This window comes from Globicephala melas, chromosome 2 (assembly GCF_963455315.2).
Source record: "Globicephala melas chromosome 2, mGloMel1.2, whole genome shotgun sequence".
In the NCBI taxonomy this organism is placed as follows: domain Eukaryota; kingdom Metazoa; phylum Chordata; class Mammalia; order Artiodactyla; family Delphinidae; genus Globicephala; species Globicephala melas.
The window spans coordinates 168,450,873-168,474,077 of NC_083315.2; the positions used below are offsets into that span (position 1 = coordinate 168,450,873).

The window sequence follows — 23,205 nt, forward strand, 5'->3', positions numbered from 1 at the left end:
ACTCTGGCTCACAGAAATTTGGTATCAATTAATTCTATCTCAGTAGAGTACACTTTCAAAAAGTGTAAAGTTTAGAATTAGCAAGTGGGATTTTTCTGGCCATAAGAGTAGGAAAAAATATTTTTTAAAATCCTCCAGTTTTTTTCCTGCAAAGGAAAATGAACAGTTAACGTCAGCCCATTTCCAACCCACTCCCCCAATCGGTGAAACTGGGGTCCTTCGCTAGCTACTTTGTTGAAGTAGGCTAGAGCAGTGGATTTCCATGACAGCAAGATTTAATTTTGAAGCCTGAAATTATGAAGGCTCAAAGGTTGAAGTGTGAAATGAAATTCTGACTCAACATAATGAATATTTATGGCCTTGGCAATACATCTTAGCCATCATTCAAAGGCAAACAATAAAATTTTCTCAGTGTTCGTCTGGCCGCAATCTCAGTGATTATCAGAGGAAGACACAGACTCCTGCCAACAGATAAATCTTCCTAGCAAGTGTGACACACAACTGTACTGGCTCCTTGCTTTCTGAATTCTGTGGTCTGGGCACCTTCTCAGAAGTCGCTGGAAATGTAATAACAGTTTGAATCATGGAATCTATCTGCTTGCAAAAAAAAAAAAAGAAACATAACACAAAACATTAAAATCTTTCACTAAACAGACAGTTGAGGAAAATTCAACAATTCTTTTATCACCTTAAGTCTTAACATGTTTTATGATTACCACTTAATTCTTAATATTACCTGACAGGAGATATGATTTGGGCTCTTTCCCTTGAAATAAAGTTCTCAATAGAACAAAATCCAGCAGATGTCTGAGTTTAAAAGCCTATATATAGCCAGAGACTTCAGGCCTCACTGAGAAAAAGCAGCATGGGGACAAAAGAGAATGAAACTTCCAGAAGTGAAAAGCTATGGGTTGTTTGTTTCCTTGGAGTTTTGCATTGAAATTGTTGTCAGTTTAGTTTCACAAAGCATAAAAATCACATCTGTATCCAATACATACATACCCTGGAGATAATTCAGGAATATTTAATTTTCTGTGGGACTTGCTGGCTTTGCTACGATTCCACAGTAAGATTTAAGAAGTGCTTGTGAAGGTAAAAAGAGGAACCCAAAGTGCTCAAGTCTGTCAAAAAGATGTTATTAACAATCTTTCTTTTTTTACTTCTGGTTCATTCTTTTTTTAAAAAAATAAATTTATTTATTTTTATTTTTGGCTGAGTTGGGTTTTTGTTGCTGTGCACGGGCTTCTCATCGCGGTGGCTTCTCTTGCTGCGGAGCACGGGCTCTAGGCGCGCGGGCTTCAGTAGTTGTGGCTTGTGGGCTCTAGAGTGCAGGCTCAGTAGTTGTGGTGCACGGGCTTAGTTGCTCCACAGTATGTGGGATCTTTTAGTGAAAAGAGAACTTAATTTAGGGACCAAAATGCCAGAGAACTATTAGCCTAGGGCTAATGCAAGTTTCAAATGAATTCATGTACACAAAACCAGTTTGTTGTACTACACATGCATGCCAATATTTTGGGGGTAAATGTCTAGGAGCAGAGGAATAGAGTACAAAGTGATTCACTAAAACTCTGCAATCCTTAGATAAAGACATCTTGAAATAGGCATTACCTTTTGCAGATGTCACAAAGACGTTTTTCACAAATCCAGGAAGGGGAAGATGTAAGGGGCAGAAAATTCCAAGGAAAATCCAAAAGAGCTCGTAAGTGATGCTTAGGACTGAAGCCAGGCTGCACACCTCTACAGTCCAAACCCCAGAACAGAATCAGGCTCTGCTGTGACATCCAGGCTTTTCATAAGTGCCTCTTCAGGAATCCATTTTCACCTGTATCTCCCACAGTGTGTTCCAGACTGAACTAAATTTACAGGACATCATTTCTCTTCATTCTACCCAGAGGAGGAGAGCAGAAACTTTGTGATAGAGTGGAAGGGGGCCCGAATGAGGTCTCCCTTCCTGCCTCTAGGCTGAGCCCACATGATGTGAGAACCTGCGATTAGCAAAACTGAGGCCACTCCCATGGCCAGAGAAGTATTTATAAACCCAGCTGTCTTGTCAGATAGAGGAAGTGAAGATCCCAAAGGCATTTCTTTTCTTTTCTTTTAATATTTATTTATTTGGTTACTCTGGGTCTTAGTTGTGGCAGGTGGGCTCCTTAGTTGTGGCATGTGAACTCTTAGTTGCGGCATGCACATGGGATCTATTTCCCTGGCCAGGGATGGAACCTGGGTCCCCAGCATTGGGAGTGTGGAGTCTTAACCACTGCGCCCCCAGGAAGTCCCTGCAAAGGCATTTCTATCTTTGCATTACGGGTCAGCAAACATTTTCTCAGGGGGCTGGGCACTGCCTCAGTTTCTCACACATAACAATTACTTCTTAGGGAATCACGTTAATTCCAGGGTTGCAGTGATGCTCTAAAATTACTGAATAGCTAAGGGGCACCACAGAGAACGGTCTCAAGCTTCAGCTTGCGTCTGTGGAAATCTGGGTCTCGAATGCCATTTCAGCTCAGGAATGTTTGGTGGCTCAACCCGTTGTGCAACACCTGCAGCCACTCTTCTCTTAAAATGACGCTCGCAGAATGCTCTGGCCAGCTCAGACCTAGACATTGCTGGGTCATGTGCCCTATGCACAACCACCACACCCTGTCAGAATGCAGCGTGACCTTTAGGACTGCAGTTAGGGTACGAAAACACTGACATGCTAAGTGTTCAAACAAAGTTTCATCTTACGCTCAATAATCCTGACTCTTCATTTAGAGCTGATATATAGGAAGAAATGATCTCAAATTTATAAGGTTTTAATTATGGGTTCAACAGTGAATTTGCTTTTGGCGGAGTGGGGAGAAAGGAGAAATTTTACTAAATATAGTAAAGGCTTATCTATAAATAAGCACAGGGAAGAAAAACATTTTTAGGATGCCTGAGTCAGCATGTTTACATGGTATGATTATTTAGTTTGGGGTCTAATTACACTTTGTGACCCCAAATCCTAGGATTCTCCTAAGTTTCCTATACTTCCCACCCCTACCTCCCCATTAATGTCTACATGGGAGATCACAAACTGATAAAGATGGTGACTTCCATCTTCAAAACACCCAAATGGGGCTTTCTTGGTGGCGCAGTGGTTGAGTCCGCCTGCCGATGCAGGGGACACAGGTTCATGCCCCGGTCCGGGAAGATCCCACATGCCGCGGAGCGGCTGGGCCCGTGAGCCATGGCCGCTGAGCCTGCGCGTCCAGAGCCTGTGCTCCGCAACGGGAGAGGCCACAACAGTGAGAAGCCTGCGTACCGCAACAAACAAACAAACAAACATCCTAATGCATTTGAGCATAAATGCAGATTTCTTACAACTGTTTAAGAAGTGTATTTTTATCATATTTTCTCACTACAGAATTTCTAATGAGAAAGCTCGTAACTCAAATGCCACATCATATATAAGAAGTTGGTGCTTTGGAAGAAATATTTTGAACACTATTTTCTTCGATTCTTTAAGTCACTGATGTTTGGTGCTAATACTTGATGAGTGGTTTTAAGTCAAAGACAGAAAGCAGTCTGTTCAACACATACAACATTTTGCATTTTAGGTTGCTTTATTAGAAACTTAAATTTAGGTGCATTGTTTCAATTTCTTTGGTCTAGATACATGATCTTTTTTCCTGGCCTTGGTCAATACTATCAAAGCCATCCCACTTAGCTCCCTGAAAGAGCCCCGACTTGCTTTCCTTGCATTTCATGGATGTCCTTATCATACTCGACTGTACACAGCAACTCTATTATAAATTTGGAGAACACAGGCTTTGTATTCTTCCTGCTGAAGGACTACTCTTAACCTTTAATGACAGCTGTATTTTCTCAATTTAATAAAATGTCTGCCAACTGTACTGGCAAAGCCAGTATCACACACTAGATAAGTGACATGACACTCCCCATGACTAGCACTACGTCTCTGGATCCTCACATCGTAAGTTTGCAAATTCTTCTCCCTATTCCAGTTAACGCAAGAGCGGAATGAGACAGTTCAGGGTAGGCAATAAACAATTCAGGTTTTCTGGAGTGAACTGCCAATATTTATTAAAAAAAAAAAAACTAAAACAAACTTACCAGAACATAAGTATGAGTAAAAGTCAGGTGACTTTGCAAATAATATAGCCCCTACTGTTAGGTGCACCAGATGCTGGACTTTTGAAACAACAGTTAAGCTTCGACATCACATCGCTTCCTGTATGTTACTGTCCTGTGTATTTCTGTATGATGTTTGTTCCTCTGATTTACCTGGAATCAATGACTCTAGAGGGGAAAAAAAAGGACTCTTTAAGAAGCTGATCAATTTTGGGTCCCACATTAGAAAACTACCAAACATCAATAACAACCACGGGGATAAAACAAATACGTCACTGGGGAGCACTTCTGAGTAACATCTTGAGTTTATTTTCAGCTTACTGGCCTCAAGTCTCCCGGTGAACGATTATTTGGAAGATTCACTTGCTGTCAGCACATGTACTAATTTTCTGATTTTTAAATTTGAGCACCTCCAAAGCAGAACCAGGTCACCTCCAGCCACAACTTTTTAAATACTTAGGGTTTAAAAAGAAAGTAATTTGTAGCAGTACTTAGTGTCCAACAGAAACCACTCCATCTGTTAAACAACATCTGACTGCAAAAGCTTCTCTTACTGTCGGTTGATAGATAATGACATGGCACAGCCATTATCACCGTGGCAACAGTAATCGGAAACTATCAGAGGAAAATTGCACATGGCACTGCTGTCCCTTGAGCAGCCATGCCTCAGCTTCCTCTGGAGAATGCTTTCTCTGCAAGTCTGGTGTGCTCTAGGGTACCACCAACCCAGCACCGCTCCAAGACTACAGACCACGTGGCGATTTCACTGAGCCCCGCTCTTCTGGGATCATTCTTTCCACCAATGTGAGCACCTGCTAGGTTCCAAGCACTGTTCTACGTACTGAGAATACAGTAATGAATGAAGTTGACGGTCTGGGAGGGAAGTCAATAAACAAGTTAACAAATATATGTCAAGATGTACTAAGCACAATGGAGAACAGAGAAAGCAGTGGGCCTAGGGAGGCTTCCCTTCCCTCCTCTCTACCCTCACATTGATTTGTACCTGCTTCTCATTTCTCAAGCTCTGGGCACAGGTCCCGCGCCGGCACCGTGCCTTGCACGCAGCAGCTGCTCAGAAAACGTCTGTCGAATGAACCAATTCCTTTCTTAGTTCCCCATTCAACCTTTCCTGGGCCCAAGCCCAGGGGCTTAGGTCGGCTGGAAAGTCAGCGAAGCCCCGATCACACAGACGAGAGCTCTTTACAAACTTTAAAAATCAAAGTTGTTTTAGTGAAATAATCGCGCTGCAGAGGCGGGAACCATGGGAAGGGGTCTGGGCCTCTGCTCCCACGGGGGCAGCGGGACCACAGGAGGGCTGCGACACACGGCCCGGGCCCCGACGCCGTAGCCCCGGGCAGGCCTGGTCGCCAGAGCCCGGCGCAGTCCCTGCTCTCGCCGCGAACAGCCACGGCCTTACTGAAGCTCCGGGAAGCTCACCTAAGCCGGGAACGGCGGATCCAAGCCTGCTCCAGCCCCCCCACCACCCGGAACGCCAGAACCAGCGGCCGGCCAACCGCGCTGCCGTGGCAACGCAACCTCCGCCCGCACCGGAACCGGAACCTTCATCTGGAAGTGACCCCTTCCCGGCGTTCCGCGGAACGACGAAACCCCGCCCAGCGCCTGTCCCAAGTCCTCCCGGAGCGTCCCAGCAGGCCCGTCTACCCTTCAGAGAGAAGCCGTCTTCCCTCTCGTTTCGCCTCCCCTTGCCTCGGAGCGTGACCCTGATGGACATCCACTCTCTCCAATCAACTGACAAAACGGTTTCCGGAGGCCAATGGTAAGGCGATAGAATGCGGCTCAGGCGTAAGGACCGCCTCCAACCTGTCGGGGCGGGACGAGTAACATGATTGGTGGAATCCAGCAATTGAGGGCCAGGGTTCTCCAATCACGGAGAGCTTTTCGTCGCCGGTCCAATGAGGGCCTCCGGGGGGCGGGCCGGGCCTCCGCGGGCCGGGCCCCGGGAAGGCTTCGGCTGGCTCGCCCAGGACCTTGGCCGTCGAGAGCTCAGGCCAGCGTGCGGGGATGAGCGGGTCCCTGAGCCGGGCGGCTGCGGCTCTGCTCCGCTGGGGGCGCGGCGCGGGCGGCGGCCTGCGGGGCCCGGGCGTGCGGGCGGCGAGCTCGGGCGGCAGCGGCTCGTCGGAGCACCTGGACGCGCTGGTGAAGAAGGACAGGGTGGTGGTCTTCCTAAAGGGGACTCCGGAGCAGCCCCAGTGCGGCTTCAGCAACGCCGTGGTGCAGATCCTGCGGCTGCACGGCGTCCGCGACTACGCGGCCTACAACGTGCTGGAAGACCCCCAGCTCAGGCAAGGTCAGAGCCGGCTGGGGGCGGAGCTGGGGGGCGACCGGCCGAGGCCACTCTGCGGGGTCGAGGGTCTGTCGGGCAAGGTCCGTCCGGGGGCTCGAGGGGAGTTCAGACACGAGCTTCCACACGGGTCTAGGGTGGGGGCCTGATCGACTTGAACTGGATCTCGAGGATCTGGGCCTCTGGGCTAACATGGGCAATGGAGTAAGTCCTAGCGGTTCCCCAGTCCTCACTCTGAGCTGAAAAAGGCATTTCGGGGCCAGTGCTCTTCGGCTGAATCCAAGGAGCGTGGTCAGCAGCCTGACTCCCTGCTCTGCAGGGCTGGGGAAGTGGGCGGAGAGGGATAGAAGAAGAGCCATTAGAGGTAAGCACTTCGGGGACACTTTGAGGGGCTGCCCTGCCTCGTGGATAAGGAGAGGTGCTGTTGATGGCGGGGGGAGGGTCGAGGTTGCCCTTGTCTGAGGCTAGGGGCTCAGAGGCTGGCCTGTCGTGCCTCAAGGCTCGGGGTGACAGGGACCGTTCTCTGTTGCTGCTACAGGAGCGGTTGACACAGCTTTTGGACAGGTCTTAGTTGAGATCTGGTGTGGGAGAAAAAGACATGAAATTTATTTTTAGATACTCAAGGATGGGGGAGATTTGTGGCGGCTAGGGATTGGAGAGGCTTGTGGGGAGAGGGACGAAGAATGACTTCTGGGCCCTAGCTCACTCAAACTTGGAGCTCCAGGAACCGGTCAGGGTCTGGGGCAGACACAGTAGTGTCTGTGACTTTTCAGTGGCCCAGACGGGAGGATGGAGGGCCCTGACAGTTAACTGGCATCTTTTCTGATGAGCACCTTGCTGAGAACCTTACCTGCATTCTTCTATTTTATCTTAGTGCGGGAGGAGAGAGAGGCCAGAACACCTGGGTCTGCTCCTTGGCTGGGGTGGGTGCGGTTGTTGGAGGCATGGGGGGACCGTGCCTGTACCCCCTGAAGGGTGGCATTCCAGTTAGACTTTTAGTGACTGAGTTCTCCCCGAGTTTCCTGATGTTGTTTAGTGACAGTGTTCTAAAAAGTGTTTTAGGGCCTCAAGTTCTATGGTAGTCTACATTCAGAACTCTGTATTTTGCTCTTCTACATTTGAAGTTGTCAATCATAGTCATTCCAGCAGAGATGAGACAGGCTGGCGTCAGGGAAAGGCTCTGGGTTAGACTCCTTTGGCCAATCAGCTGTGCAACCCGAGGCAAGGGACATGACTGCATTTTCCTTTTCGGTAATATGAGGATAATGAAACCACACTTGGCAAAGGTTTTGTGAGGAAAAAAGTGAAAATAAAACTTTTAGAAAGTGCCTTGTCCTCTTATCTCGCACTCAGAAGGCATCCATTAAATGGTGACCATTTTATTATTAGCACTTTATGGTTTTAAAAGTATTTTTTCCCATGGAATCTAATCCTTATAGAACTCTTGGTTTTGGTGGATGGAAACAAGGAGTGAAGGCAGCTTAGAGTTACTAAGAGGCATATGTAATATTTCCGTGTGCTGTGCCCATGATCCTTCTCCCTTCTTGGAGTACTGGAATGCTACCAATTGCTGGCTTTTTTCACATACAGGGCGATCTGCAGTCTTCATGCAGCAGCAGTGGCGTCTCTGCCTAAAAGATAAGATAGGAGAAACTACTCTGTAATCTTTCTGCTGGGACCTTGCCTCAGGCCGCTTGCAAATTGCCACTGTGGTCCTTAGTAGAACGTTGTGTTGTTGATTATCTTGCTTAGCTTAAAGTTTTGAGAGTCTTTGGTTTATGAATTTCTGTTCTCCTGTTTAATATAACCAGAGATGTTATAACTGAATCACTTTGCTGTACACCTGAAACACTGTACATCAACTATACTTGAATTAAAACATTTTTCTGAAATATAACCGGAGATGGGCTATACTGGAATATGGCCAGTAAACTGAAAGTAACAGCAGGAATAAGAATGTTTGCCGAGAGCACTTGTGTATCTGACTTCCAGTCTTCTGTTCTTAAGTGTTCAAACAGTAGCAACAGGAATTTAACCCTTAAATTTCTTGACCGTTGAGCTTCATCAGACCATTCCTTTTAGTTAGTGAGTGTGTTGCATACATATTGAACATAACCCGTCTTTCGTTGCCTAGAAAAGTAAACCTTAGGGTAAGTATTAACCTCCAGACTAGGGCAGGGTGGTGTAAGCACGTTATTAGAGTGGGGAGTAGTTTAGCCAGGGTGAGGCTTTAGAACATGAAGATTCTTCATCTGTTTGCTCTCCACACCTTCAGCTTTACCAGGAGAGACTGACAGGCTGTCTGATGCTTGCTTTTGCCAACTAAAGATATGTCTGTGAACTTTTCCCAGACCCAAGGTCACTTCTAGTAACAGGATAGGGGCTTCTGCAAAATTGGCCTTTCCTGTTTTCTTGTGCCAGAGAAGGCTGAGTTTTAGAAAGGACCCAAGTCAGAGGAAGACCCTCAGACACTGTCTCCTAGTTCTGGGCACTGGGTCCAGGGAGTGTGATGCACAGAGGTGTCAGCCTGAGGCCTGAGACTGAGGCAGCTTTGCGTTTTGGCCTTCCTCAAGGTTTGTTCCTTTCTAAAAATCTGGAGCACCCACAAGACGGCCACATAGGGTCACGGTGGATGGATGTCACCATATCCTGCTCTTGGTCTTAACAAAGACTAATCTTTACTTTCAGTGGCAAAAGTAACATGTGCTCATGGGAGGAATTTGGAAAACACTGAAAATCTAAATAAAATGAAAATCCCCTGTAATTCCGTATAAACCATTATTATTAACATTTGGATCTAGTTTCTAACAGTTTTTTTTTTCTTTTTTAACGGAGTTGAGATCACCCATGTCTATATATAGCATTTTGCCCTCCTGAGAGCAGGGAACGTGTCTTCTGCGACTCCCTGAGCACTGTGTGTGATGCTTATGCAAAGCGAGCTTTCAGTGCGTGTTTTAATGAATAAATAAATGCTTCTTTTATTTATCATTTTATCATAAACTCTCTTTCCTGCTCTTAAAAACGTTATAGACACTCGAATTTCTGCCTACTCAGATCACCGCTGTATTCCTCGAGTCGGGAACAGCGTCTGTTGAATGAATACCCATCATCCTATTGTTGAATGGTTATTAAGTATTTGAAAATATGCCCAGCCTTTCCAGTATCAAGGAATTTCAGGCAGTAGTAGAGCTATGACGTTGGTAAGCATTAAAAAGCAGATAACAAGTGTGCACGGGTGTCTGGTGGGCAGGTTGTATGCTGCAGATGGGGGTATAGAGTGGCACCCGCACTTGGAAGGAGTGACTGTCAGTACCCAGTCAAGTTGAAGGTGAACAGAGCTGAACACCCAGCTCTTTCACTCCCGGCTATTTAGGCTACATCAGGGATCGACAAGCTTCCTTGTAAAGGGCCAGAGAGTAAATAGTTTAGGCTTCGGGGGCCTGGTGGTCTCTGTTACACCTATTCAGCTCTGCTGTTACAGTGTACAGCAGTCAGGGACAACACATAGACGGATGAGCGGGGCGAAGTTCCAATAACACTTTATTTACAAAAGGATGTGGACCGGCTTTGGCCCGAAGGCTGTAGTTTGCCACCCCTTTGTCTAGAGAGACTGTCCCCTGCATGTGAGCTAGGAGATGCACGTAAGGGTGAGCACTGCAGTGTTCCTTGTGATAATGAAAAGTGGGCAAGAACAGATCTTGGTCTGTTAGCAGCAGACTGAAGAAACCAACTGTAGCTTAGTCACGATGGAAAACTAAATTGTGGTTAAAATGAATTAGATCTAGGGACTTCCCTGGTGGCGCAGTGGTTAAGAATCCACCGGCCAATGCAGGGGACACAGGTTCAATCCCTGGTCTGGGAAGATCCCACATGCTGCGGAGCAACTAGGCCCATGCACCACAACTGCTGACCCTGTGCTCTAGATCCCGCGAGTCACAACTACTGAAGCCCGCGCACCTAGAGCCCATGCTTGGCAACAAGAGAAGCCACTGCAATGAGAAACCCGCGCACCACCACGAAGAGTAGCCCCCGCTCTCCACAACTAGAGAGAGCCGCACAGCAACAAAGACCCAACGCAGCCAAAAATTTTAAAAATTAAAAAAAAAAAATCTAGATGTATTCTCAAAAAAGGCGATGCTTAGTCAAAAAGCAAGTTACAAAAGGGTAATTGTGGCTTAACGCCGTTTGTGTCTATAAATGTTAAAGATGTGGAACAGTCCCATGGATTGCAGATCCATGTGTCGTGCAGGTGGGGCTCACAGTGGGGCAGGAGTGACAGATGCCAGCCTCCGGCCAGAGACCACCTCTGGTGGTCAAGAACCTGGCCTTTGGACTCCTAGACACCTGGACTCAAATCCTGTCTCTACCGTATGTCAGCACTGTGACGCTGGTTAAGTTATTTAACCTCTCTGAGCCTTCATTTCTTCAACTGTAAAATAGGGATAATTATACATAACTTGTAGGAATTTTGTAAAGATGAAATGAGATTAGATATGTGAAAAACTTAGAGTATGAAACTCAGGAACCCTTAGCTCAGTAAATGGTATTTTTATTATTGCATTGCATGCTTCACTGGTATGCATTCTTTCCTGCATTCTTTCCCTCTGTTTACTTGCGTACATTGTCAGGAGAGCATTTCTGTGGAGGGTGGGGTAGAGGACACTGACGTGGAGAGAGTAGCCACAGTGCACCTGGCGCTGTGGGAGCTTAATTCATTTCACCAATTATATCTTCTTTAATCTTCATAACAAATATGTGAGGCATAGAGTTATTCCCATTTTACAGAAAAGGAAACAGGTTGAGAGATGAGCAGATTTATCTGAGACTGTATTTACAGGCCAGCCAGCCACAGTCTGCTGACCCCAAACCAGCGCCTTGACCCTCTCGGCACCGCGGTTTACTTTTTGTCAGGCAGGGCTAACGTCATTCTCTTAAGTTAAGGAAGATGGAGAAATACGTGATTGCAGGAGGAGGTGACATGACTTGCCCGAGGAACAGAGCCTCGTTAAGTGGCAGAGTTGGCATCAACCTGCGTCAGACTCTGAAGCTCGTGTACTGAAAATCTACCGGAAAAATCGTGATGCTCTTACGATTATTGTCCAAACCAGGAATGGGGTCCAATGTTCTGAAATGTCATGAATTTTGGAAAGCACCTTTTGAAAGTTCTGGAAGGGAATTTTCCAGAACATTTTCTCCCCTCTCACTTGATACTTCAGAACATGACATTTTTTTGGTGGGGCAGTAGGTGTATGTAGAACAGATTTTGTAAGAGAGCCTCCTAACTCCCAGTTCTAGTGTTACCTGTTATATAACTTGGCAGTCACCATTTTCTGTCCCAAACTGAATCACAGTTTGTCATCTATAAAATATGGTTATCATTAAAATCCATTCTTGGGTATGCTTTTCTAATTTTCAAGAGTTGCTCTCTGATTCTGAGTTATTCCATGTGATACTTACAAGAATTATCACTGTATATTGCAGTTACTGAAAATTTAAAGGGTGAGAAAAATTAGCCATGTTTAAACAATTAATTGTGAATTGACAGAATTTGTTTTAGTTTTCAATTCATGAATGTAGCCTTACTGGAAGTTTCTCACTTCACTCTGTAGGAAGCAATTTGGGTATTTCCTTAAATATTTAAACTTGTAGTCAGACTTTTTAAACATGGGAAATGGCATCGTTTTTAGGAGAGATGCCAGAGCCTTGCTTTGACAACAGCCGCCTGTAACACTTGATAATCTAAAAATTAAAGAAGTAGTTAAGTTTAATTTTGATAAACTATCAGCTGGTAGGCACCTTGGATGCTGTCACGATGCCGTGTGTTCTGAGGTGGGTTCTTCTGAGTTCTTGAAGTTATTAGGACAGTCACAGGCCAAGGGGTTTGGAAGGAGTTAGCCTCCCTTGCATGTGACTGTATGTTGGATGTTCAGGATGGTGGAAAGCCCGCTTATTTTTGGTAGTTTTGGTGGTTAGGATGGATTTCCTTCCTTCCCTTATAGTTGAGGTGTATGGTCTGCAACAATGTCATGTTTAGTTGTTGCCTAACGCTTTGGTTGAGTGTAGTACCATAAAAACGATTGATGAAAGCAAGTCATTCTTTAACTCAACAAAGATTTTATTTTAAAAAATTGTACTTTTTAGGATTAAACGTGGTTTTGGGTGGCCCTCAGATGGCAAATTTGTTTTCACCTTGGGTTTGTTTCAAAAATTGTAGGCACTCGCCAAAAGAATCAGTAGATATTCATTGCCATGAAAAGCTTAATGCAGTGTATTATTAATTGGAAAAAAACCCAGATATAATATTGTGCAGATAAATGGTTCATGTACATAAATGTAACATATTTAAGAAAGTTTAGAAGTAAAAAGTTCATATTCTGAACGTTTCTTAATCTCCCCACATCATAAAGTAAAAAAAGATGTGTTATTGGAAACGTAGAGTTAAGTTCTGATAGACTCTTTGTGTTTGAGGGTAGAGTTTAAAAAAAAAAAAAAATCCAAAACAAAGAGCTTACATGCTAAGTAATTGTTTATGTAGCACCAAACATCAGAGTGATGAAAAACTTGAATTAAAAAAAAACCAAAAAACAAAAAACTTGAATTCATCAGGGTATTCAAATATAAAGGCATTCTGATGGTTAATGGAATTTGCCCTTTATTGGTAACCTCCAAACCTCTAGCTGATTTTTTTTTTAAACAGAAACCCAGAGTGGCTTAGAAGTGAGCTTTTCAGGGCCTATAACGTTGCAACCATTTCTCTCTCCATGAAGTCTGTCTGCAGAAGAAAGATAAAGCTCTCTACTGGGGGCCCTCTAGCGCTGTCGGTTAGAGCGAAGTTGCTGTAAAAGAGAAAAACACATGGTATCTTGGGAAGGTTATTTGTAATATAACTCATATTGGTAATCTTATTTGATAAAACTCATCTGATAATAAATGCTAGGGCATCAAGAAAAAGGTTTTGTATTTTTAGTTTGTTTACACAAAAACCACCACTTGACCGATTTCTAAAATTTGTGTAATACTGTCTTTTGCCTGAAGACTTTGTTGACTTTTCTGTTTCATTTATTTGTACATTTAAAAAAGTATACTTCATCTCAACCTCTGAGTAGAAAAGGAAGTAAAAGGTAAGGAGGAATTTAGAAAAGAGTGAGTGATCTTTTCTGCCTTAAGATTGAAACCACATTTCCTTCCTAGCCATCATCCTCGTGGCGCAGCACTGCACAGAGTCATCCCATGGCTGCACTGTCCCTGAACATCCTTCATCTCGGTGTGTCCTCAAAGCCGTTGTCTCTTAGGGAGGGAGTGGGTCTCACCCCGTGGCCCTGTGCCTGGCCCAGGACGTGGACCTTCATGCGCTTTGGGCCTTTCCTTCATTTCACTCAGTCCCTGCGAGTTCTGTGCTGAGTCAGATCAGCTGTCCCATGGAGAGCTCATCTGAGGGGCTGAATAGGACGAGGGCCACAGTCTAGCCGCAGGAGAGGGATTTTTCTTTGGGTAAAAGAATTATTAAAGATCAAAGCCAATGACTCAGTGTCTGTAAATTCACCAGCTGAGACAGGCACGGAAAACATTAGGTGGGGGCTGCCCAGTGTGCCAGTGAGTTACCATGACGGATCCACGTTCAGTAGTCCATTTGGGAATGGAGTGGCATTTCTTTCGTTTGTTTGTTTTGCTGAAAACGTGGCCCGCAGAAGCATGGGGAATATAGCCTTCTGTATCTTGTGTCACTTGCATTAACCAGTCAAGTTCTCTGCCATTAATCCAGGGTTGATTGTGTGTCAGGTAGTTTATGAGAGCCTTACTTAACCTGATTCTCATAAAAACTTTGTGAGATAAGGGTGGAAACAGAGGATGGAGGCCTCACTGTTTATAATTGGAAGAGTCAGCGGTCCATTCAACTCAAAAGCTTATGCTCTTTGTAGCAAATACACGGTCCCCCAGGGACGGGGAGCCAGGAAGGGTTACGGGGTGTCCCTAGGAGCAGGGAAACGTATTTTGCCGTACAAGTATTTGACCACTGAAATGACGGTTAAATGTTCTTTCCCCGTAGGCATTAAAGACTATTCCAACTGGCCCACCATCCCACAAGTATACCTCAACGGCGAGTTCGTGGGGGGCTGTGACATTCTTCTGCAGATGCACCAGAATGGGGACCTGGTGGAAGAACTGAAAAAGCTGGGGATCCGCTCCGCCCTCTTAGATGAAAAGAAAGATCAAGACTCAAAGTGAGGGTGGCCCACGCGAGGAAGCCGCTGGGGTCAGAATCTCACTGCCAGAAAAGCCTTCCCGATTCTGGGTTTTGCTCCTCAGATGACTGTTTGCACTGATTCCTCCAGTTTGCAAACAGCCTGGTGATTTTAGCATGTCTGGTGTTTGAGCAAGGAATATCCTATCGTGAACGTAATTGTAACCACTGCACTGTCATAATCAATGTTGTACGACGAGATTGCTGTACACAGGATTCCTTCTTATGTTGTCCTTTGCTCTTTGCTTGATTCAGGAGTAAACCTAGGAGCTTTTGAATCATCATTATTATTCATGAGTCCTCTGCAAATATGTCAGTCTGCAAAGATCATATACCCCCCATCCCTAATTTTTTGTAACTTGTTCTGTTAAGAAAAACGATGGACAAGGAAGAAAATAAGATAACCGGGGTGTTGTTTTTTAAAATAAACTGCCAACCCAGGGATACCACGTGTGAGTTGTTAATCTGAATAGCAATAAGTATTTGTCTTCGTCCGTTTGGGATGCTATAACAAAATACCGCAGACTGAATGACTTATAAACAACAGATACTGATTCTCACAGTTCTGGAAGGTGGAAGTCCAAGATCAAGGCTGTAGCACATCAGGTGTATGGTGAGGGCCTGCTCCTGCTTCACAGGCAGCTGTGTTCCCACTGTGTTCTCACAGAAGCTCTTTGGAGTCCCTTTTATAAGGGCACTAATCTCATTTATGAGGGCTCCACCCTCATGACCTAATCACCTCCCAAAGGCCCCACCTCCTAAAATCATCCCTTTGGAGGTTATATGTCAGCATAGGAATTTTGAGGGGACACAGACATTCAGTCAATAAGGACTTTTAGCACCTCTGACCTTTTGATTTTAGGAATTAAGAGTGATTCTCATTCATACTCTTCTGTTAAATTTGCCACAAAAATTGCCATCCAGCCGTACTCTAATTTTCCGAAGGGAAGTAAGTGTTGTGAACGCTGAGAGGTGTTGATGATCCAGTTGGAGGCTTGGGCGGACTAGCGAGAAGTGAGGTGGGGAGGCTGGAGGGGGGCACCCCGCTCGCCCTTCTCTGAAGACCTGTGCTTGGCCACCTGCGCTGCACTTGGACAGGGAGCAGCATTAGCAGCCGTCCAAGGAATGGGATCTCGTGAGTCTTTTATTCCTTAAAAATGGGGCCTTTGGGCTTCCCTGGTGGCGCAGTGGTTAAGAATCCGCCTGCCAATTCAGGGGACATGGGTTCGAGCCCTGGTCTGGGAGGATCCCACATGCCGCGGAGCAACTAAGCCCGTGTGCCACAACTACTGAGCCTGCGCTCCGGAGCCCGTGAGCCACAACTACTGAAGCCCACGCGCCTAGAGCCCGTGCTCCGCAACAAGAGAAGCCACCGCAATGAGAAGCCCGAACACCGCAACAAAGAGTAGCCCTGCTTGCCGCAACCAGAGAAAAGGCAGCACGCGGCAATGAAGACCCAATGCAGCCAGAAAAAGTAAATAAAATAAATAAATTTAAAAAAAGAATAGATACCTAAAATTAAAAAAAAATGGGGCCTTTATAAAAAAGGACATAACTGTAATCATAGCCAAGATCTTCCAGTACGTGGTGTCTTTTACCAAGACTGTGCTTCTCCACCTAGGCTGGAGGTGGAGCTAGAGGTAAGCTTGACAGCAAGCGACTCGTGGGAAGAAAGCCCATCCTGTCACCGTGTGCCTTTGGGTCCCCAGAAGCCTTCATTCATCTCCAAGGGCTTAAACAGAGCATTTATTTAGAAGCACATCTTTACAGTGGCAGAGGTAAGAAGAAGATGCATTTTTTAAAAAATTATTTATTTATGTTTGGCTGTGTTGGGTCTTCGTTGCTTTCTCTAGTTGTGGCGAGCAGGGGCTAGTCTTCGTTGTGCTGCGCGGGCTTCTCATTGCGGTGGCTTGTCTTGTTGCGGAGCACGGGCTCTAGGCGCGCGGGCTCAGTAGTTGTGGCTTGTGGGCTCTAGAATGCAGGCTCAGTAGTTGTGGCGCACGGGCTTAGTTGCTCCACGGCGTGTGGGGTCTTCCCGGACCAGGGTTTGAACCCGTTTCCCCTGCATTGGCAGGCAGATTCTTAACCACTGCGCCACCAGGGAAGCCCGAAGCTGCATTTTTTAATGAAAAGAGCAAAAATGACAAGGAAAGCGGGATGGCTTATTTCCCCGGAGCTGTTCTGGAGGCTTGTTCTGTGTTGATTATTGAGTTTACATGAGTGCCACTTGGAAAAGCTCTGAAGACGGACAGACTTGGTGGGTAAGGACTGACCTGCCGGGTGGTCTTGTAGCCCACAGCTCCTGGCTCCATCCTTCCCCCAGAGGCTGTGAGATTCCCAGGAGAAAAGAAAGGCAGGTTGTAGCCCATCCCCACATCCGTGGGGACTGTCCCACATCCATGGGGACTGCCCTACATCCATGGGAACTTCCCTGTCAGGTGAGAGGACTGCCCCTCGTAAATTACAGAGCTCAGGGCTTCAGGGAAAAGAAAAGCAGACTGCTGCCACGAAAAGTTTTATATTACGGGGCTTTCCTGGTGATGCAGTTGTTGAGAGTCCGCCTGCCGATGCAGGGGACACAGGTTCGTGCCCCAGTCCGGGAAGATCCCACATGCCGCGGAGCAGCTGGACCCGTGAGCCATGCCCGCTGAGCCTGCGCGTCTGGAGCCAAAAAACAAGTTTTATATTACGTGCATTGTATGCTGCATCCCATCAATACCTTTCGGGTCTGCTCTAAGCTAAGAACTTACACAGACCCTTAGAGGAGGTTGGAGCTCACTTGTTGGAAGCACTTTGCTTTACAAATGAATGTGAGGGCACTGGAAGGAAGACCTGTGCTCAGAGCTGCCTGTGCTGCTGCCACGTGGTGGCCGACCGAGCCTGTGACCTTGTCCTTTGGAAAGAATACCGTTAACAAACCACTTTTTACTGTCCCTGGATGAGTACCAGGCCATGGGGCACACACATGAGTCTGCAGAATTGTCCCTTGCCTTCACATCTGGTGTGTCATAGGGTACCTTTCCATAATTTTGCTCCTTTTGGCTTTTCCTTAAACCTGCCTATGTCCCCTTAGGGTTCATCTAAAAAATGAAATGATAAGAAACTTATTTGTAGGGAAACATCAATGTAGGAAACCTCCCTGGAATATTAGCGCTAGGGGAGAGCTGCTAGGCGAAGAATTTGACTCAGATGCTTATGAATCATAGATCATATCAGTCACCAGAGAGCTTAAAAGTTTAAGGAATCACTGAGCTCTACAAGAAATGGAAATGTTCTTTCCAAAGTTAATGAATCCTTTTCTTCTCTATGCTTGACAAGTCGCTGCCAAGTGGGAAATTGCAGATGCTATCTGATGTCAGTCTGAATAACTTTAATGATCTGCATAATTAGAATTCACTGTGATAATTAGAACAGCGGCACCAAAGTTCATTGTACACACAGCAATATCACACATCATCTATTTAAAAATGCAAGGTCCACTTCACGGCTTTCCACTACAGGACACTGGCTTGTATCATTTGATTTATGTCACAACTTCAGTCCTGTGTTGTTAGACCGTTTAGAAATAGATGAAGTTATTTTAGAACACTTGTATGAGTTGAGGTAGTTTTTGTCTTGTAAGCTGGTAGTTACGTAAATGTCATTACACTTCATTTAAGTTTGGGAGGTATTTTAGAACAGCAGGTAAGTTTTAAGGCGTCTTGGGTTTCTTGTATTGGCCCTATTGAATTGACTTGGGTAGAATCTGGGACCTCAAGCTTTCCTGTAATTACCAACGCCCCAGCAGCTAGCTCGAGAAAGAGCTCTTGTAAATTTATGAATGAGCTTGGTTATTTAGAGGAAAATTGTTTCTTGAGAGGTTGGGTCCCTTGGTGTTCGTGACAGGAGAGATCGGGCTAAGGGTTCAGAGGATCGACCTTCGTGCTGGCCAAGTTATGTTGGAGTACATTTAAACCAGAGGCAAGGAAGCTTCCAGGTGGGGTCCGGAGAGTCACGGACAGGCAAAATTAGATACCGGTGGATGGTCACACCAAAAGGAGCTGATTTGATAGCTATTAAAAAAGATAGATTTCTTAATCCAGTTGAGAATTTTTTTTTTTTTTGGCCGCGTCAAATGCGGTTCCCTGCCCAGGGATCGAACCTGTGTCCCCTGCAGTGTAAGCGCGGAGTCTCAACCACAGGACAGCCAGGGGGGTCCCATACAATAGCTAATTTGAGGGAGAGGGGAGGAACAGTGAAAGGGGGAAGAGCTGTTGTCACGCCACCCATCAACGTGGCCAAGATGGACTTGTGGGAGGTCGCATCCCGTCCTGTTTCCTGAGAGCAGTGTCACTGCAGGTCTTCAGGCTGCATGGGCTGTGCAGCTGAGCTGGGAGCAGATCTGGCCTGAAAGCCTAAGTGCACCTGGCTTCGAAGGCCTTTTCCCTGACTGCAGCCAGAATGGCCTTCCACAGACACACTACTTACACTTCTCACTCCCCTACTTACAGACCTCCCAGGCCGCTGCCCCAGAAGGCCTTCCCTCACCTCCCTGCTTTGTCCCCACGGCACCAGATTGTCCTTGCCCTTTTGCTTGGCTTCACTCGAGAATCCGCTATTGCTAGCATATGTAGTGCTTAGAAAAATGTGTAAAAAATAAGCAAAGGATTCTCTTTCTCCGTTCTGTCCTGATGAGTCACAAGAAGCGTTAGGTCTTTACAGTTCACCAGGGTAGCCGCACAGGGCAACCCCTAAGAGCTTGGGTTTGGATCAAACTTCCTGGATTCCCATCCCATTTCTTCCCAGATGTGTGACCAGCCTCAGACACATTAATAACCTCCCTTGCCTACTCTACTGAACAGGACAGTGGGGAACGTCACCTACACCAGGCTTGTTATGAGATGGGAGAATCCACGTCAAAGGCCAAGCCCATACTGAGCTTTCCAGACAGGTTAACCTCCATGGTTACCTTGGGCTAGATCTGGACTTGACTGCGGTATATTACTCACCATCATTGTTAGGCTTAAGGGAGTAGAGCTAAGTCCATATTTAGTAACAGGCCATTGTTTGGTTGTCCCCAGAGCATGGAGACTCATCTTTGAAGGTCAATGACAAGATCTAACATTTGTGATCATCTCAGTGGAGTGTACCCGTTATTCAGCTGTTCTTGGGGCTGGAGTCGGGAGGGCCCTGAGACAGAAAGAATTCCCTGTAAATTGCTTTCCCAAGACTATAGTTGGACTTACTGCCACTGAGTTTTAATTTTTTTTAATAGTATTTCTATTTCATGCAGTGGGAAGTCCGTACTGAACTGAATAGGCTTTATTGTGTGGAGGTATGCTTGAAAGAACACAGTTTAACCTTGAGTTAATTCTAATTTATCAGTAACAAGGATTGTCATGCTGGGTTCTACCGTACCCAAGTAGTAATTTTCACAGGGGTTCATTTTGCCAGGAAATAAGAGGCTGATAGGTTCCCTGGTTCACAGGAAGTTAGGTGATGAACTGCAGAAAATATTTCCAGATTATTGGTAGGTCCGTCTAGTCCTAAACTGACAATGAGCCTTGGTAATCAGCAGCAGGGATGAGCCAGCCTTCTGGAGCGTCCATGCTAAGCCCTAAGCCCTAGACTATGCGATGGGACCTCTTCCCACTCTAGACCCCAGGTCTGGGGCTGAGCCTTCAGCTGGGAGTCAGGTACCCCTGCCCCTACCCTGAGCCAGGGCAGGCTGAAGGGGAACTTCAGCAGTGCCTTTTACACATAAGCTGTAACCCTGAGAACCAAGAAGCACATTTCCCATTATCCTGGCTTTTTAAAAAAAAAAAAAAAAAAATTTATTTATTTGGTTGCACCAGGTCTTAGTTGTGGCAGGCGGGCTCCTTAGTTGTGGCTCGCCAGCTCCTTAACTGCAGCATGTGGGCTTCTTAGTTGTTGCGTGCAAACTCTTAGTTGCAGCATGCATGTGGGATCTAGTTCCCTGACCAGGGATCTAACCTGGGCCCTCTGAATTGGGAGTGCAGAGTCTTAACCACTGTGCCACCAGGGAAGTCCTATTTTTAGTTTTTAAAGGAAACTCCAGACTGTTCTCCGTAGTGGCTGCACCAATTTACATTCCCATCATCTGAGAGAGATTTAGACGGTAGAACTGGAGGTGCTGGGATGAGGGAGAAGCAGACCTGAGTATGAAGCCCATGGCCTGGGAACTGACATTTCCTGTGCCAGTTATGCGATTCCAGACCTTTCTGTCGTGTGGGGCTTCCTGACACCAGAGACCACCGATAGTGTCAAAATGCACAAGCAATGGGTAGTGTTCCATTTACATGGGTGTGGTGGGGAGTTTGGGAGAGCAAGTGAGAGAGGTGAACCTTGGCATCTTTTTAAACTTGACAGGAGACCCACCGAGTGTGTAGATGGTGAGAGCCATGTGCTATCAGAGGGCTGCCAGGAATCCTCCATCAAGTCCAGTCCTGTGAGAGGGGCTTGGAAGCCTGCACAGCGTGAGCCCCGGCTTTCTAACTGCCGCTAGTGTGTGCAATAGATTTTCATTAGCATAGGTGCTGTTGAGGTCGTTGATCAATCCTGCCGTCTGGTCCGAATAACTGATGCGTCACTTTGAGGTTGTCTAAACCCTGGTAATAACCAGCGGGAACTAGAGGGGGCTTAGAATGTAGTCTTCACGCTCAGCCTCCAGTCTGGGATAATAAAGCTTCTCGCGGAATTTACGCAGGTCTGCTTGGCCCTCGGCATTAAACAGTCTGTGTGTGTGTGTGTGTGTGTGTGTGTGTGTGTGTGTGTGTGTGTGTGTAAAATAATTTTTTTTTTTTTAGAATAACAAAAAATATTTTACTAAAACATAAGATTTACAGAAGTTTCCAGACAAGCCATACAAAATGGTCACAAGCTTTTTCTTGAAGGGAGGATTCTACACTTGACAGCAAAGTCACAACGTTATTAGTGAGGGCTGTGATGTTTGTTTAATGTTCCCATTTTGGTTCAAACAATCAAGCTTGTCCATCTACAGTGTCTAAATAAAGTTAGACTTGGCTAGAGAGCATATTCTAAAGAACGGGTTAGCTGCCTTTTTTTTTTTCTTTTTTTCTTTTTTTTGCGGTACGCGGGCCTCTCACTGTTGTGGCCTCTCCCGTTGCGGAGCACAGGCTCCGGACACGCAGGCTCAGCGGCCATGGCTCACGGGCCCAGCCGCTCCGCGGCATGTGGGATCTTCCCGGACCGGGGCACGAACCCGCGTCCCCTGCATCGGCAGGCGGACTCTCAACCACTGCGCCACCAGGGAAGCCAGGGTTAGCTACTTTTAACCAATGCAATAAGATCACCATAAAAATGGGGAAAGGAGCCCATAAAATTCAAATAAAACTACCTTCCCCCGACCACCAAAAAATAATAATAATAAAGAAAAACACCCACACCCCTGCAGCTAACCCTGACAACCACCTTCATTCACAGCGCTTTATACTCAAACCATGATGGGGAAATGAATAAAAGCAGAGAAGGGCCACTGCTTTTAAACGTCTCGCAACAATCCAGATGACACTTCTAGCCTCTGCTCCTGCTTTACAACAGTGAGTCAGGACAAGACATAGATTTGCTACTGTGCATTCAATCACCAGGGGACTGAAGATCTCTGGGCTTTTATTCTGTAATGTTTCTAAGACTGTATCCATTAAATGCAAACAAAAAAGGAAGAAGTCTTGGCAGAACAGGCGAAGTGATGCACACTTGATGATCGGATCGATTTCAATATTATTCATGGCATATAGCCTAGTCCATGCTCTAACTGTTTCTATGGCTTGGGCTTCGTTGGTCTTCCACTGCTCCGCTACATCATCTGCTGATGGGTCATCTGGGTCGGGAGCACTTAACAAAGCCTGGATCGATAGCAGGACTGCGCGGATCTGCAGTGCTGGGGACCACTTATCTTTCAAAATATCTAAAACATATTCTTCCCAACTTGTCTACATTAGGATGATAAATTTTGGTCATGAAACGTACTTTAGGGGCTGCCATTGGGTATTCTTCTGGAAGGAATAGTTCAAGTTTACAAGTTCCTCCCTCAAAGGGGGAATCCTGAGGGCCAGCAATGACCACATGAAAATAACGGGCGCTGCTCTCATCTGGTTCTGCTTTAATGCCGGGAACTGGCTCTGCCAGCAAACGCTGGGTTTCCTTGATAATCGTGCAGGGCAGCCCGGCCATCTTGTCAGATCCCGAGTTCGGCCTCTGGTCTCGTCTCTGGCTCCGCTCGCCTCACGCACGAGTGTGTGAAATAATTTTCATGTGGGGGGTTATTTATTAAATGGCAGCATTTCCCCATTAATAGATGTCTTCCAATCAACCGTTTTTGTTAGAGAGATCACAGCTCTGCTAGCAGTGAGTTAGGTTTTCTTAGAAATCAGTAATCAGTCCCATAGCATTTCCCAGGGGTCTGGGGTTTCTGCAACAACTTTGCAGGCATCAAAGGGGAATGCAGAGAGTCTAAAATCTGGTTGAAAAAATCTGTATTTAAATGCCCTCTCAAACCACTGACACAAGTATAGACGTAGATAGA

The 23,205-nt window shown here is 46.1% G+C and overlaps 1 protein-coding gene, 1 long non-coding RNA gene, 1 other non-coding gene and 1 pseudogene across 3 annotated transcripts; 1 reads left to right on the forward strand and 3 right to left on the reverse strand.

Annotated features, from left to right (window-relative positions):
* Positions 1-602: 602 nt before the first annotated feature.
* LOC115867273 (uncharacterized) lies at positions 603-5,806 on the reverse strand. The gene is made up of 4 exons (XR_009563187.2): positions 5,120-5,806; positions 4,099-4,284; positions 1,609-1,884; positions 603-1,381 (listed from the first exon to the last, which is right to left on the reverse strand). It is a non-coding gene; the product is annotated as an uncharacterized lncRNA (long non-coding RNA).
* LOC115867397 (small Cajal body-specific RNA 13) lies at positions 4,594-4,868 on the reverse strand. Its single transcript, XR_004045107.1, has one exon. It is a non-coding gene; the product is annotated as a small Cajal body-specific RNA 13 (non-coding RNA).
* Positions 5,807-6,081: 275 nt separating the features above from the next.
* Positions 6,082-15,102, forward strand: GLRX5 (glutaredoxin 5). The gene is made up of 2 exons (XM_030883456.3): positions 6,082-6,424; positions 14,466-15,102. The coding sequence occupies exons 1-2, from the start codon at positions 6,139-6,141 to the stop codon at positions 14,642-14,644; spliced, it is 465 nt and encodes a 154-aa protein (XP_030739316.1). The 5' UTR covers positions 6,082-6,138; the 3' UTR covers positions 14,645-15,102.
* A 6,217-nt stretch (positions 15,103-21,319) lies between these two features.
* On the reverse strand, positions 21,320-22,898 carry LOC115867098 (ubiquitin-conjugating enzyme E2 N-like; annotated as a pseudogene).
* Positions 22,899-23,205: the final 307 nt, after the last annotated feature.